Raw genomic sequence first — 12,787 nt, forward strand, 5'->3', positions numbered from 1 at the left:
AAAGGCTAACCTCCTTTTTAACTCTAGGCTCAGTGATGATTGCTAAGGAATCACCTTGTTCTCATAGAAACAAGATACAGAGAATAAGATGAGGAGAGACAAGAAAATGACAGATAATGGTTTTTCTTAAAGTGATCATTATCCTCATTGCAGTGCCTTCTAAGTGCCCAGCCCTGTGCTCAGTGTTTTGTGTGCATTGTCTCAGTTTTGTCCTCAAGAGGTAGTTTCTGCTCCCATTCCCCATTTTCATAGATGAGGTGACTGAGGCTTGGTAAAAAAATAGAAGCTCTTTTATATTGCAGGCCAGAGTGTTCACTAGAGCAATAATGTCACTGTGGGAAACATCCAGATGTAGAAAAGATAAAGACACTCTATTAACTCTTCTAGTTTCCTTGTAGTTTTCCCAACTTTTTCTGGATTCTAAACAAACCCACAAATAGACTTTCTGCAGATGGTCTCCCTGAAGTGGTTTTATACGGCTCAGGGAAGTGGTCATCACTTACATGGATAAAAGGTACTCTTAAATGTTTAAGACTCCATTTTTCAGGCCTCCTAAAGGATTTATTTTAATCAGATTACTCTTATTTATTCAAATAAATTAAAAAGAAATTTGGCTGTTGGTAGAAATTAAGTGTATATTATATATGAATTTTCCAAAGTAACTTAGTTAAAATAAATGTTATCAGACCAAGTGGTCTTTTACATGTATTGCTGCTAATGGTGTCTGATAAATGCATCTTTATGAACTTATCAGAAATTATATTTGGCTTAATGCAAAGTTGTATGTTTGAGTTGGAAGAAACAGTCTTCTTTCAGTGTAAAGTTTTCTGAGCCATCTTTGTTCACCAGCAAATGGCTCTCTTTGTATGAAGAATGCATTCGGCTCCAAATGTCCATTGGTGGATGAATGGATAAGCAAGTGGGGTGTGTGTGTGTGTGTGTGTATTGGAATATTATTCAGCCTTAAGAAGGAAGGAAACTCTGAAACATTTACAGTATAGATGAGCCTTGAGAACATTATATTAAGCAAATTAAGCCAGTCACAAAAGGACAAAAGTGTGTGACTCCAATTATATGAGATACCTAGAGTAGTCAGATTCACAGAAATGGGAAGTAGAATGGCAGTTGCCAGGGTTAGGGGGCAGGGGAATGGGGAGTTGTTGAACGGGTACAGAGTTTCAGTTTGGGAAGATGAAGAAAATTCCTAAGATGGATGGTGGTGGTGGTTGTACAACAATGTGAACAAAAATGCCAGTGAATTATCTACTTAAAATTGATGAAATGGTAAATTTCATGTTTTATATATACTTCATTATATATGCATTTTTCATCTTATTTTTATATATATCCAAAATAAAGAATAAAAGAGGAATGTATTTGGGCTTAAAGAGAACCTCAAAAAAAAATTGTGTGTGTTTGGGGGGCTCGATTACAATGCTTTAAACAGATAGTTTTTGTTTTCTTTTGTTTTAAACCTCATGTAACAAGATGCTTTGGGGGACACCAGGGGCGGTCGGGCTACCCAGAAAAGCCGTCCAGTGCCTGGACTGTCCTTTCTCTCATACCTTCCTCAGTGGGTAGGCCTTCCTGTGAATGCATGTCATCCCATGGTCAAAGGATGGCTCCTGTGCCTCGTTTATGCAGACATGGGAAGTTGGATTTAATCATCTGATTAAATAAAAATAAAAATAAAAGTTTTATTTGATTTCTTGAGAAGTCTGAAATTAAATGTCGCAGAGACATTTAATGTAGTGCTCCCTGAATATCCACATGCTCTTCAGTATTTCACAGCCCTGCTGCAGCTGCCTGAGACCATATGGCTCTTTCTGGCCAGTGGACACGAATGGAAAGGAGATGTGTGACTTCCAGGCTAAAGCTGTAATATGGCCCTGTGTAGCCCTCTCACTCTCCTGGTGGGGATATGATCTGGGGGGTGCAGTTAGAGATGCTAGAGACTCCATCAGCCTAGGTTTGTCCCTGAGTGACTGGAGCACATTCCCTGGTGAACCAGATACAACTTATGATATTGATGGGAAATTATATTTTTGTTGTGTTAAACCATTGAGATTTGGGGGTTGTTTGCTTTTGCAGCCTTTTGTAGTTATTCTGACTGATTATTCAGTGCGGGCGTTTGCCAGTTAAGTGTGATGAAGTGAGCAAAATATGGAGGCTTTCAGGAGTAAGAGAATGGGTATAAGTTGATGAAGCATGGAATTTTAGTTGGATAAGGAGGGAAGTGAGGACTTAAGGAGAGTGAGGAATAGTTGAAAAGCAGCAGAATTAATGGATGGCACTTTTTGCTGAGGTGGAGGAAATGTCAGAATGGGAGTGCTCAAGAGATGAGCTGGGGAGATAGGAGGGGTGGGATGAGGCAGTTGAGACTGTAGAGGCGTTAGTGTTATTGACTGTGACATATTCGTGGCAGTGACTTTATGAGGTATCATGCATAATTTGAAGAGAGGACATCAGAAAATCCAGAAGCCCAGGTATTGGGAGATTTATCTAGGTAAATATTAAAATCAGTAGCAATTATGACAAGTTGTAGTGTTGGGCAGAGTAGAAGTAAGCTGAGAGCTTAAATCTCAAAAGAATGAGTTCGTAAGTCTGAAACTATGTTCACCCTCACTCTGGAAGGGGAGCTTCACTGATTCTAGATTGACAAGTTTGTTTGTTTATTGCCTTAGCATCTTTAAGATACTAGTCTTTGGGCTTCTTCTTTTGCTTGGGAATATGTAACTTAGCACTTGATTATTTAAATAAAAATTTTTTTTATAGATGGCCTTTTTCTTTATGATTAGTTTTTAATATTATCTCTTTATCTTTGGTCTAGAGTTTCTCTATGGTGTACTGAAGGATGGACCTGTTTTTCTTCATCTCTTTGGGCCTCTGTACGTGTCTTCAATTTACAACTTAAATTTTGGAAACTCTTATTTATTATTTCTTCAAATATTAGCACCCCTCCCCCATTCTTTCTATCCTCTTTCAAAATGCCTATTAATATGTTAGATATTCTCACTTTATACTTTAGGCTTCTTAACTCCTCTTTTCATTTTCCTTATTATTCTAGGCTGCTTTTAAGATTTTTTTTCCCCATGTGTATATGTTCTAATTCTCTCTCTTGCATTAAATTTTAAACATTTTTTTTTAAATTTGAAAAGTTTTATTTGATTTCTTGAGAAGTCTGCACACCTCTCCCAAACCCCCAGCTCCTATATTGCCCTGTTTTTAAAAATGATGATCTACCTTTTTATCTTTGTACTACTGATCGTTCTATTACAAGGCTAGTCAATTTTGATCTGTGGGCCATTCTGGCCCATGGCCTGTGTTTTCATGCCCCTTGAGCTAAGAATGATTTTTAATTTTTTAAAAAGCTGATTAGAAAAGTAAAAGACTATTTCACAGAAATCACATGTAGTCTGCACAACCTAAAATATTTACTTCTTTTTTTTTTTTTTGGTCTTTTGTCGTTTTAGAGCCACATCCATGGTATATGGAGGTTCCTAGGCTAGGGGTCTAATCAGAGCTGTTGCTGCTGGCCTACACCAGAGCCACAGCAACATCAGATCCAAGCCACGTCTGCGACCTACACCACAGCTCACGGCAATGTCAATCCTTAACCCACTCAGTGAGGCCAGGGATCGAACCCACAACCTCATGGTTCCTAGTCGGTTTCATTTCCATTGTGCCATGATGGGAACTCATCTTTTTTTTTTTTTTTAAACAGAAAATGTTTATCAGTCTCTGTTCTATCATCACTACTTCTTGGTTTGGTAATCCCTGCTCTTTGTATCTGTTCATTATGCCAAGAAAGAGAGAGAGAGTGAGGGAAAGGGAGAGGGAGGGAGAGGTTTGTAATTTTTTTATTGTGAATTCATCTTTAGTGTGGGTTGTGAATAGTTGAGGATCCCCACAAGAGTGGATGTGTTATAATTCTGATGTCTTTGTGTGTGGAATATCCTGGAGTCTCAGTAATAGGAATCACACTAGGAAAGAGTGAAGTAGGACTGGGCTAAGGGTTGGGATTAATGGGAGAGACTTGGCCATTGAGGTTGGCTCTCAGCAGGCTATGGGAATGTCCAAAGTTTCTGCTGAGTCCAGGGTTCCCATCTAAACCCCCAAGATTCGTTTATAGAGTACACAGTCAAAGTACTGGCATCTGGACTGGCCAGAATGACAGTTAACTGAGTATTCTATGGCCAACCAGGTGTCACCACCTCTGGGAAGATAGGACATGTAGCAGCATCTCTGCCAACTACAGTGTACTCTGGGTCTAGCACCAAGTAGTTGCCTAGTAACAATCTGGTGAGTGAATGGATGGGGGAAGAAATGAAAATCAAGTTCATATTTTGGGGACTGATAAGTGCCAGGCAGCAATCTGCTGTTAGCTTTTGCCCTAGGTTCTTAACCAGATAGGAATAATCTGGAGAGACACCTCTAGTGGTGGTTTTGTAGATTCCCTTGGGATTTTCTACATAAACAATTATATCATCTGCAAATAGGAACAATTTTGCTTTTTCTTTTCTGATCTTTGGGCTCCCTATTTTATTTTCTTGACTTAGTGCAATGCCTTGAATTTCCAATGTATTTGTTAAATAAAAGTGATAAAAGCAGACATCACTGCTTTGTTCCTGATCTTAGGGAAAAACACTTCAGTCTTTCACGTTAAGTATGAAGTTAATTGTAGGTTTTTTGCAGGTATTCTTTATTTCTAGAAATTAATAATCAAACTTAGAGGATTAATCAGAATGAGGTGTAATTTCTTTGACGTGGGGCAAGACTACAAAGGTGTAATTTTATTGAAATATATAATACGTGATTGTATCTTTTAGTGATATTAGCAGCTGTTGATGATTGTTGCCTACAGCAATTATTAAGTTATAGGTTACAAATGGTTATATTCTAATTTTGTTAATTTCTCCTTCATTTATTAGCTGAGATACTTCTATGGAGAAAATTTTCTTTTACAAACTTTTCGGTTCCCCTGCTATGCAGTGCCTATAGGAAGGACAGAGAGAAAGGCTTGACTGTTTCCTTTCATCTATCCATTTTTAGAATAATAAATTGCTTCCATACCATCTTCCAAAGATGACAATTTTTTTTTTAAACATAAGCAGTGAATTCACTATATGTTTCAATCTATTAGGTTGTCATTCTTTTTGGTGCTCAATATGTATTTTTCTAAGTTGTTTTAGAAATTTGATTTTATCACTTTTCCACTAGGTTTGTTATTAGATTTTCATTCTTTGTAGAATCTATGTTTTCTGCTAAGATCTGAGGATATAAATATACTCTCGCTTGCACAATTAAGGTTAAAACGAGGATGTATTGCAAGACTTACTTCTAATGTCTATGAATAAAGAATGGTACTGCTTCTGAGTCACACTTCACCTATATGGAGGCATATTCTATGAAACCTTGGAATTTGTGGATAAAAACCACAGAAGTCAAACTTTTCTTTGATTGAAGCTTGGAGAACAAACCTTTGGTGTCAAGACTCTTATGTTAAAGGTGATATACACCAGAATAGAAGTCATAATTTTAAGTTTCTTGGTTAAAAAAAAAAAAATCACTGGAAAACACTGTATATTCCTATATAACAACAGAGGAAAAAGTATCTCTGACACATACTCTGTATTTTTGATGTAATGTTAACTTTGTGTGGTTTAGCTGTTTGACTCAAGGCATGTGTACATAACCTTCTGAACACCCATTTAGCTTCTAATATGCCAATTTCCTAACAATTATTATTGTTCTAAAGTATAACATTTCACTGATCAGCACCAAATGTATACACAAAGGGAATTAAAATTTATGGAGTTTCATGAACTTAGCATGATTTCTAAGTGTCAAAAATGGTTTCTTTTCTATTAGCTTTTAAAAATTTTTTTCCCTGATTATAAAAATAATATGGCAAAAATTCAAGAAAATCACCATAATTCTGCCCACAAAGTTAAGTATTAAATTGCATATCTAGATCTTCCTCTAAGTGTAGAAACACAGAGATATTTAGATCTTGAAGGATATTTACATTTATTTTACCAAAAATACATGGAAATTATTTTTGGCAAAACATAGGTAATTAAAAAAAACTTTGACAGGTTTTGAGTGGTTTGCGTTTTGGTAATGAGTATATAATGTATATGTATATGTGTGCATATGTGCATGTGCGGGGGGGCAGAGGCAGGGAGGAGAACGAGGAGGAGGGATGTACATACGAGAGAAAATTTCTGTAATGAACAGCACCAGTATGATTTAACAATTACGGATAATAAGGAGTTCCCATTGTGGCACAGTGGAAATGAATCTGACTAGTCTCCATGAGGATGCGGGTTTGATCCCTGGCCTTTCTCAGTGGGTTAAGGATCCAGCATTGTCATGAGCTGTGGTGTAGGTCTCAGATGTTGCTTGGATCCCATGTTGCTGTGGCTCTGGTGTAGGCTGGTAGCCAGGGCTCCTGGCCTGGAAACTTCCCTATGTGGTAAGTGCGGCACAAAAAAATAAAACAAACAAACAAAAAAAACAAAGCCAATTACAGATGATAATTTTTTTTTTTTTTTTAATGGCTGTGCCCACGGCATATGGAAGTTCCTGGATCAGGGAATGACTCTGAGCCACAGCTATGACCTACACCATAGCCGTGGCAAGGTCAGATCCTTTAAGCTACTGCACTGGGCCAGGGATCGGACCCACTCTTCCACAGCTGCTGCAGTCAGGTTCCTAACCCACTGTGCCACAGCAGGAACTCCCTACAGATGAGAATTTTAAGGGAGATTTGTTGTTAGTGCCAAATGACTGTCACGGAATGTACTAGCCAACCAGAACTGTATGTTATACTACTTTGTGTTGGTTTTTCATGACTTTAAGAATTTTTAGACATTATTTAAAAAGAGGTTGTTGCATTTAATAATCTTAGTCCACGTTTCTTTTTGCTTGCTAAGACTCTCTCCTGTCCATGTTCCATTTACCAGTGTAGGGTGTGTGTATATGTGTATACCTGCGTGCAGATTAATGACATGGAAAAACATTATTTTGTCTCTAGTCCTGTTGGGGAATCTGAGTGGACCCTGGAGATATTCCTTCTTTTGTCAGAGAGTATTTGCCCTTGAAAGCTATGTAAATTACTTTAAGGAGTTGAGAAAAGTGCTGTTTTGTGAAGTCCCCTTTATAGCTTCTGACTGGGTGAACATTGCAGGGGAAGTAGATGGGGGAAACAGAGCTGCCCCTCCTGCCTGAATTTCTACCATGCTCCCAGGTATGTGGGGTGCCAGAGGGAAAATGGGAGACTAAGCTTAATTGAATATGCATAAATAAAGAAATTGTGAAACAGCTTTTGTAGTTATCCATCTGTGGAAATGAGACAAAACACTAGGTAAATAATTCCTATGAAAAACAGGTTTCCTTTTATTTTCCTTTGTTTCCTTTTAAGATCAGTCATGTGTTTCTTTAGTTTTCTACTAAAGCTCATTACTCAAATTACTAGATTGCTCGCAGAAATCATTTCATCCATCACTGAGTTGTTCTCCAGCATAGCTACTTCTTAAGTGGCACATAAATGAGTTTTCATGCCAGTAAGATAAGAAGGATGTTTAGTACCACTCTTCCTCAACTGTTCTTGATTTCCTTGAATTTCCAGGATGTGGGGAGCATCTTGTGCGCACCATACTGGCTAGAGAATGTTCACATGCTTTACAAGCCGAAGATGCTCACCAAGCTCTGTTGGAGACTATGCAAAACAAGTTCATCAGTAAGTATGATGTTAAGAAGATTACCTCCTTCTAAATGGAGGTTGTTTCACTGAGCTGTAAGCCTCATGAGCCAGATACCACATTTGTGTTGCTAGACCTAGATCCAGGGCCTAGCATGGACTTAGATCCTCAGTTAACATTGGTTGTGGAAAGAAATTCTGTCAAATTAGCTACCATGGCATGAATTTGCCATATAACTGATCTAATGCCTAAGTTGCGAGATGTTGTCCCAGGTTAGAGTGTTATGTAGTAGAATAAAGTTCTACTAAAACAAAATTCAAGGGACAGCCCCCTTAAAAATATTTTTTTGTAATACAGTGTGACTCTTTTTTAAAAAAAGTTAGTGTTATATTCATGAATCCATTGCTGCCACATTCAGTTGTATAGAGTTGAGTTGAAATCCTGCCTGGCTCATATGAGGCTGCATCTGCTTGTAGGAAGGGATGTCTTGTCTTTTTCTCTTTTTTGGCTGCACCTGCGTGGCACGGGGAAGTTCTCACCTACATGAGGCCAGGGATCAAACCCGCACCACAACAGGATCTGAGCCACAGCAGTGACAATGCCAGATCCTGGCTACCAGGGAACTCCAAGGGATACCTTTTTCTAATCTGTAGAAAGATTTTATAGAGCCTAGCAGTGGCCCTATGCATAACTCTTGCTTTGGATTAAAACTATTTTACTTTGTCTGGTTTTTCCCATCGTTTAGCACTGAGTTTAGCACTATGGAAAGACTTGGGAAGTTGTATAAGAAATAGAAAGTGTGGTGTTCCCGTCATGGCACAGCAGAAATGAATCTGACTAGGAACCATGAGGTTGCAGGTTCGATCCCTGGCCTCTCTCAATCCAGTTAAGGATCCAGTGCTGCTGTGAGCTGTGGTATAGGTTGCAGATGTGGCTCAGATCCTGCATTACTGTGGCTGTGGTGTAGGCCGGCAGCTGTAGCTCTTATTCGACCCCTAGCCTGGGAACCTCCATGTGTCCTGGGTGCAGCCCTAAAAAGAAAAAAAAAAAGAAGAAGAAGAAGAAGAAATAGAAAGTGTAGAAATAAGTTAGGGTAATAAGCCATGGACATAAAAACTAGGAAAAGAATATCATAGGGTTAATCTAGGGGCTGGTCTATTCACTTAGAGATTAAGACAGGGTATAATAAGTTGTTGATTATGTGATGAGGACAACACAGACAACAGGGTAGGAAGAAATCACCTACATGAGAAATCAGGAGAAAGGACTCATTCATGGATCATGGGATCCTAGATCTGGCCCCAGAAGTCTAGGACAAGAGGACAAGAAAGGAGCATGAGCACCTACACGGCAGTGGGTTGGGCATGGCGAGGGCTAGACACCGTCATGGCTCTTACCTGGAGGGAAGTGTTCTGATGTGCAGCAGGGCTGGATAGGCCAGGTGAGGCCAGGTCACCAAGGGCCTTAAAGTCTCAGTGTAGCAGTTCACCTTTGATCTGGTAGAAAGGAGAGAGCTTTTAGTTGTTCTTAAGTTGATAAATAAAATGATATTATAGGGCAGGGTTTATAGAGTAGATCCAAGGTTGTCCAGGACCACCTCTCCAGGAGAGAGACCTCAGGGGCCGGGAACTGTCCAGGCGACAGAGAGGAAATAGTGATTTTGAGGGAGGCGTCAGCGGAGAAAGTGGAAATGTTGATAAATTTTGCCTTCTGGGTCCAATCTGGAGGTAGAAACCATCAGGGGAAGTTTAATATAAGGAATTGTTTGCTGTGACCAAAGAGTATCTGTCAGCTATAAGGAAACTCTGCGGTACTAGAGCTGAGAGTGTGTATTGGGAGGGACTTGGACCTTGTCGGAGAAAGTGTGGTTCTGCCACCGGTAGCAGGGAAGTTCATTGGTTTGGCCAGGCCAGGACTGGTCTGGAGTTGCTGGGCATATGAAGCCACGCTCTGGAGAGCAGTGTAGACAGGCAACAGATTACCAGCACCCAGTGGCTAGGTATATAATGGGAGCCTGTTTTGTGCACGGGCCAGTCAACCTGAACTGTTTGTGTGGAAGTACAGTTGTAAATCAAATTAGTCCTTAATTGAAACTATAAATGAAAACTGCTAATGGTGGATTGTGAGTTTCTATTTGAGGAGATTTGGTCGAAATTCTTTCCAGTGATGGCTAAGGTAAGCTAGCCACCATTTTCTTGGTTTTGCGGAAAGGTGTCATCATTTTCCTCCTTTCTTGCTTCCTTTGTTTTTTCTTTAAAAAAAGATTTGCATCAATAATATATCTAGAGATTCTCATTGCAGTATGTAACATAGAAAAAATTTATGTAATAATTAGGACAGATGCCCCCTCTCCATTTACTCTAAGTCTCATTCTTCCTGCCAGAGAGAACCACTCCTGGGTTGGTGTAAATGTGTCCTTGTCTCATTCTCCATGTGCCTCCCTCACCATTTTAAACAATCATATAGAAGAGATTTTCAGTGAATTGCTTTTTTTTTTTCTTTTCCTTTCTGTTTCTTTTTTTTTTTTTTTAGGGCCACACCCATGACATGTAGAGGTTTCCAGGCTAGGGGTCTAATCAGAGCTATAGCTGCTGGCCTACACTGCAGCCACAGCAACACCAGATCCTTAACCCACTGAGCAAGGCCAGGGATTGAACCTGAAACCTTGTAGTTCCTAGTCAGATTCATTTCTGCTGTGCCACAATGGGAACTCCCTCTAGTGAATTGTTTTTCAACTTACTTTTCACTTAACATGTCTTGGTGCTTTAATATATCAGCATAGGTTGATTTATAGCTGGTATTCTGTGCTTCCCTAATTTGTTCACTCCCCTGGTAAGAGAGATTCAAGCTATCTGTAATTTGTGTGTGTATCATTTTACTATGTGTGAATGCCTATTTTTTCATACTCTATTTGAGCTTTTATATGATGCCATTTTCTTACCTTTTGTAGAATATTACTTACAGTTTTCCCCTCTTTTTTTAGTAGTTGCCCCAGAGTTTGCAATGTACATTGACAAGTCATCTAAGTCCACTTTGAAATAATATTACGCTACTTCACAGGTAGTGCAAGTATCTTGAAATAACAAAATAATCCTAATTCCTCCCTTTTATCCTTTATATCATTGCTTTCATTTGTTTCATGCTTATATAAACACACACACACAGATATGTAGTTAAAATATTGTTGCTATTATTATTTTGAACATATTATTGTGTGTTGGATCGTTAAGAATAAGAAAAATGAAAATTTCTTTCTCTCCACTTATTCCTTCTCTAATGTTCTTCCTTTTTGTAGATTCATGTTTCTGGCTTCTATCAATTTCCTTGTCTCTAAAGAATTTCTTTTAAAAGGCACGTCTATTACCAACATATTCCCTCAGTGTTTATTTGTCTGAGAAAGTCTTTATTTCTCCCTCACTTTTGAAAGATAATTCTGCAGGCTACAGAATTCAAGTTTGGTGGTTTTTTTCTCTTGACACTTTAAATATTTCACTCCACTATCTTCTTGTTTCCATGGTTTCTGAGGATTAAGTCAAATGTAATTCTTATCTTTGCTCCTCTATGGGTAAGGTGTTTTTTTTCTGCCCTCTCTGGCTTCTTTCAAGATTTTTTCTTTATCTTTGATTTTTTGCACTTTGAATATAATTTGGGTGTAGTTTATTGCCTAGCTTTATGGATCTCTGGTTTGGTATCTTATAATTTGGAGAAACTCTTCATCATTATTGCTTCAAATATTTCTTCAGTTCCTTCTGTATCCTTTTAGTAGTCCCATTATGTTTATATTGTCAGAGCCTAACCTTTTGTAGTTTTCTCCCTATTCTTGGATGTTCTGTTTTTGTCTTTTTCTCAATCTTTTTTATCTTCACTTTTTTTCAGGGTTAGAAGTTTCTACTAAGATATCCTAGAGCTCAGAGATTCTTTCTTCAGTGCATGTTCTGTCTACTAATAAGCCCATCAAAGCATTCTTTGTTTATATCACAGTGTTTTTTGATCTTTAGCATTTCTTTTTTATTTTTCCTTAGAATTTCCATCTCTCTGCTTACATTATCCATCTGCTCTTGCATGTTGTCTACTTTTTCCATTCGAGTCCTTAGTGTATTAATCAGAGGTGTTTTAAATTCCCTGTCTGCTAATTCCAACATCCCTGTTGTTTCTGAATCTGGTTTTAATGTTTGCTCTGTCTCATCAAGCTGTGTTTTTGCTTGTTAGTATGCCTCGTAGTTTTGGACATGATGTCCTGAGTAAAAGGAACTGTGGGGAATAGGCCCCTAGGAATGTGGTGGTGAGATGTTGGGGAAAGGAAGGCATCCTGTAGTCCTGTGATAGGTCTCAGGTTTTTTTGTTTGTTTGTTTGTTTTGTTTTTTTTAGTGCTGCACCCATGGCATATGGAGATTCCCAGGCTAGGGGTCGAGTTGTAGCTGTAGCTGCCAGTCTATGTCACAGCCACAGTAACGCCAGATCCAAGCCGAGTCTGTGACCTACACCATAGCTCATGGCAACACTGGATCCTTAACCCCCTGAGCAAGGCCAGGGATTGAATCTGCATCTTGCATCTTCATGGATACTAGTCTGGTTCGTTAACCACTGAGCCACGACGGGAACTCTGGTCTCAGTCTTTTAATGAGCCTGTGCCTCTTGGTTTTTCACTCCCACCTGCTTCCCCCATATGGAAGGTTACAGCTGGCTGAGTTGAGTATTTCTCAGTGAGGTTAGGCTCTGGTAAAACAGTTTCTCTTGAGTGCTGGCCTTGTTAACAAGAACAGAATGCTCTGTTGAATTTTTAAATGGCTGCTCTTTCCCTCTTCCTGCTGGAAGCACTTGGGAGTTTGTCTTCTGATTTCACTGTGAGAACCTGGTAGAGCTCCAAGAGGTAAAAAAATCACAAAAGTGTGCTCTTCCCCTATTCCAGGTTTTTAATTCACTTGTCCACATTGAGACTCTGGTAGTCCTTCAGTTACAGTTCTTGTTTTCCTATCCAGCACTGGTTCCTGTGGAGGCTTCTTTCCTGCAGCTCTGCTATGGCTGGTGTCGTGATTCTCTGTTTCTGTCTGTCTTTCCAATTGTACGGGCACTTGTTTAC

The 12,787-nt window shown here is 39.0% G+C and overlaps 1 protein-coding gene across 6 annotated transcripts in view; it reads left to right on the top strand.

The window, feature by feature from the left end:
* The window catches only part of TASP1 (taspase 1), a 252,935-nt gene that overhangs the window by 136,347 nt on the left and 103,801 nt on the right, over positions 1-12,787 (top strand). For 5 of the 6 annotated variants that reach the window (XR_007133922.1, XM_047771668.1, XM_047771669.1 and 2 more), the window contains one exon: positions 7,634-7,744. The exons of the other annotated variant lie outside the window; for it this stretch is intronic. Coding sequence is in view for 4 of the 5 variants with exons in the window: in XM_047771668.1 (XP_047627624.1) it covers positions 7,634-7,744 (111 nt within the window). In the remaining variant the exon portion in view is untranslated. The remainder of the gene's footprint in view (positions 1-7,633; positions 7,745-12,787) is intronic. 6 annotated transcript variants of the gene reach the window in all.

Source organism: Phacochoerus africanus, chromosome 3 (genome assembly GCF_016906955.1).
Source record: "Phacochoerus africanus isolate WHEZ1 chromosome 3, ROS_Pafr_v1, whole genome shotgun sequence".
In the NCBI taxonomy this organism is placed as follows: domain Eukaryota; kingdom Metazoa; phylum Chordata; class Mammalia; order Artiodactyla; family Suidae; genus Phacochoerus; species Phacochoerus africanus.